Source organism: Boleophthalmus pectinirostris, unplaced genomic scaffold, assembly GCF_026225935.1.
Source record: "Boleophthalmus pectinirostris isolate CB_2022bp ecotype Guang Dong unplaced genomic scaffold, ASM2622593v1 HiC_scaffold_17, whole genome shotgun sequence".
NCBI lineage: Eukaryota > Metazoa > Chordata > Actinopteri > Gobiiformes > Gobiidae > Boleophthalmus > Boleophthalmus pectinirostris.
The window spans coordinates 37,976,549-37,978,716 of record NW_026571115.1 but is presented as its reverse complement, the minus strand read 5'-3'; the positions used below and the strand labels follow the sequence as shown (position 1 = coordinate 37,978,716).

At 55.0% G+C, this 2,168-nt stretch overlaps 1 protein-coding gene across 2 annotated transcripts in view; it reads left to right on the top strand.

Moving 5' to 3' along the window:
* The first annotated feature begins 430 nt into the window (after nt 1-430).
* Nucleotides 431-2,168, top strand: part of LOC110171228 (keratin, type I cytoskeletal 13-like) — an 8,320-nt gene continuing 6,582 nt past the window's right edge. The window contains exons 1-2 of one of the 2 annotated variants that reach the window (XM_055152475.1): nt 431-599; nt 1,391-1,677. In XM_055152475.1, the coding sequence (XP_055008450.1) occupies nt 431-599; nt 1,391-1,677 (456 nt within the window). The remainder of the gene's footprint in view (nt 600-1,390; nt 1,678-2,168) is intronic. The other variant, XM_055152476.1, reaches the window with a different exon arrangement.

The following is a 2,168-nucleotide window of genomic DNA, read 5'->3' as shown; positions in this document are numbered from 1 at the left end:
TATATATATATATATATACACACACACGCTGGAAAGTCATGGAAAATTCACTTTAGTCATGAAAAAGTCATGGAAAAATTGGAAATTTGTTTGTGGAAAAAAGGGAACCTGGTGAATATCGACACAAATGAGACAAAAGGACAAAAGGACAAAAGGACAAAAGGACAAAAGGACTGAACTGTGGGACAAACGTGAACGAGACAAACCCACAAACTTCAGATTCTCCACGTCCCTGAAGGAGACGCACCACAGTTTGGGAAACTCTGCTGTAGGTTTAGATGTAAAAATGTGCAGGTGCTTTGTGTTCCCCGGGGCTGATGGGAGTGTCCCCCCCGCCCCCCCCCTCCGTCCCCGCCCCCTCTGCCTTTATAAGTGGCGGTGGTGCAGGTTGTGGCTCACACTCGTCGTGGCTCAGGTCTCGGGTTCACTCATGGCTCTGTCGGTTCGCAGCAGCTTCGGTGGTTTGTCTCTGGGAGGAGGTTCAGGTCTGTCGATGGGCGGAGGCATCGGAGGAGCCAGGATGAGCGCCTTCAGTGTGAGCGGAGGAGCCGGAGGCAGCGGCGTGCGGGTCTCCTCCGCCTCCAGGTCCTTCTCCTCAGGTCAGTACCACGCTCAGCTCCAGACCGGGTCCAGACCGGGTCCGGACCAGGTCCAGACCGGGGCCAGACCGGGTCCAGGCCGGGTCCAGACCGGGTCCAGACCACCAGGGCCAGGCCGAGTCCAGACCAGGTCCAGAGCAGGTTTCCATTGGATTTAGACGTGTTTAGTCCAACTTTAGTCTTGTTTTAGTCCTGCTTGACCTGGTTTAGTTAATTTTATTTATTTAATCATCACATTTCTACAGCAGATTTTAAAACTCTCAACTGTCTTGCCCAAGGACACAAGAACAGTTTTTGAGGCTCCATCCAAATCCAGACTCTGAGCTCCTGAGATCTAACCCCAGATCAGACTCTGATGAGCTGCTATAGTCCTGGTTTAGACCTGGTTTAGACCTGGTTTAGACCTGGTTTAGACCTGGTTTAGTCCTGGTTTAGTCCTGGTTTAGACCTGGTTTTAGACCTGGTTTAGTCCTGGTTTAGACCTGGTTTAGACCTGGTTTAGACCTGGTTTAGTCCTGGTTTTAGACCTGGTTTAGACCTGGTTTAGTCCTGGTTTAGACCTGGTTTAGACCTGGTTTAGTCCTGGTTTAGTCCTGGTTTAGACCTGGTTTAGTCCTGGTTTAGACCTGGTTTAGACCTGGTTTAGTCCTGGTTTAGACCTGGTTTAACCCAGAGACACTGGGTCAAATGCAGAGGATGTGGGCCAACAGTGACTAACTTCAAGTCTCTCTGTTCTGTTCTGTTCTGTTCGGTTCTGTTCGGTTCTGTTCGGTTCTGTTCGGTTCCGTCAGGAGGTGGCGCTGGTGCCGGGTTCGGTGCCGGTTTCGGTGCCGGTGCCGGTGCCGGGTTCGGCGGCGGCGCAGGATTCGGAGGGGGCGACGGCGTGATCGGAAACGAGAAGTTCACGATGCAGAACCTGAACGACCGTCTGGCCGCGTATCTCACCAAAGTGGCGTCTCTGGAAAAGGCCAACGCAGACCTGGAGCTGAAGATCCGACAGTTCCTGGAGAGTCGCGTGGGCCCCGCCTCCAGCGACTTCGGCGCCTTCTTCATCACCATCGCCGATCTGCAGGCCAAGGTACAGACCCAGGAGGACGAGGACGAGGAGGACGAGGACGAGGACTCAGGAGGACGAGGACGAGGAGGGAGGAGGGAGGAGGGAGGAGGACGAGGACTCAGGAGGACGAGGAGGGAGGGAGGAGGGAGGAGGGAGGAGGACGAGGACTCAGGAGGACGAGGAGGAGGAGGACGAGGAGGGAGGACGAGGGAGGGAGGAGGAGGAGGAGGAGGAGGACGAGGAGGAGGAGGAGGAGGGAGGAGGGAGGGGAGGAGAGGAGGGAGGAGGGAGGGAGGAGGAGGAGGAGGAGGACGAGGACGAGGAGGGAGGGAGGAGGAGATGTGAGGAGGCTCAGGAGGCTTCTACACCTCCACAGATCTGCTGCTGCTGGAGGGTTTCCTGCTTTGGTCCTGGTTCAGTCCTGGTTTAGTCCTGGTTGAGTCCTGGTTGAGTTCTGGTTGAGTCCTGGTTTAGACCTGGTTCAGTCCTGGTTTAGTCCTGGTTTAGTCCTG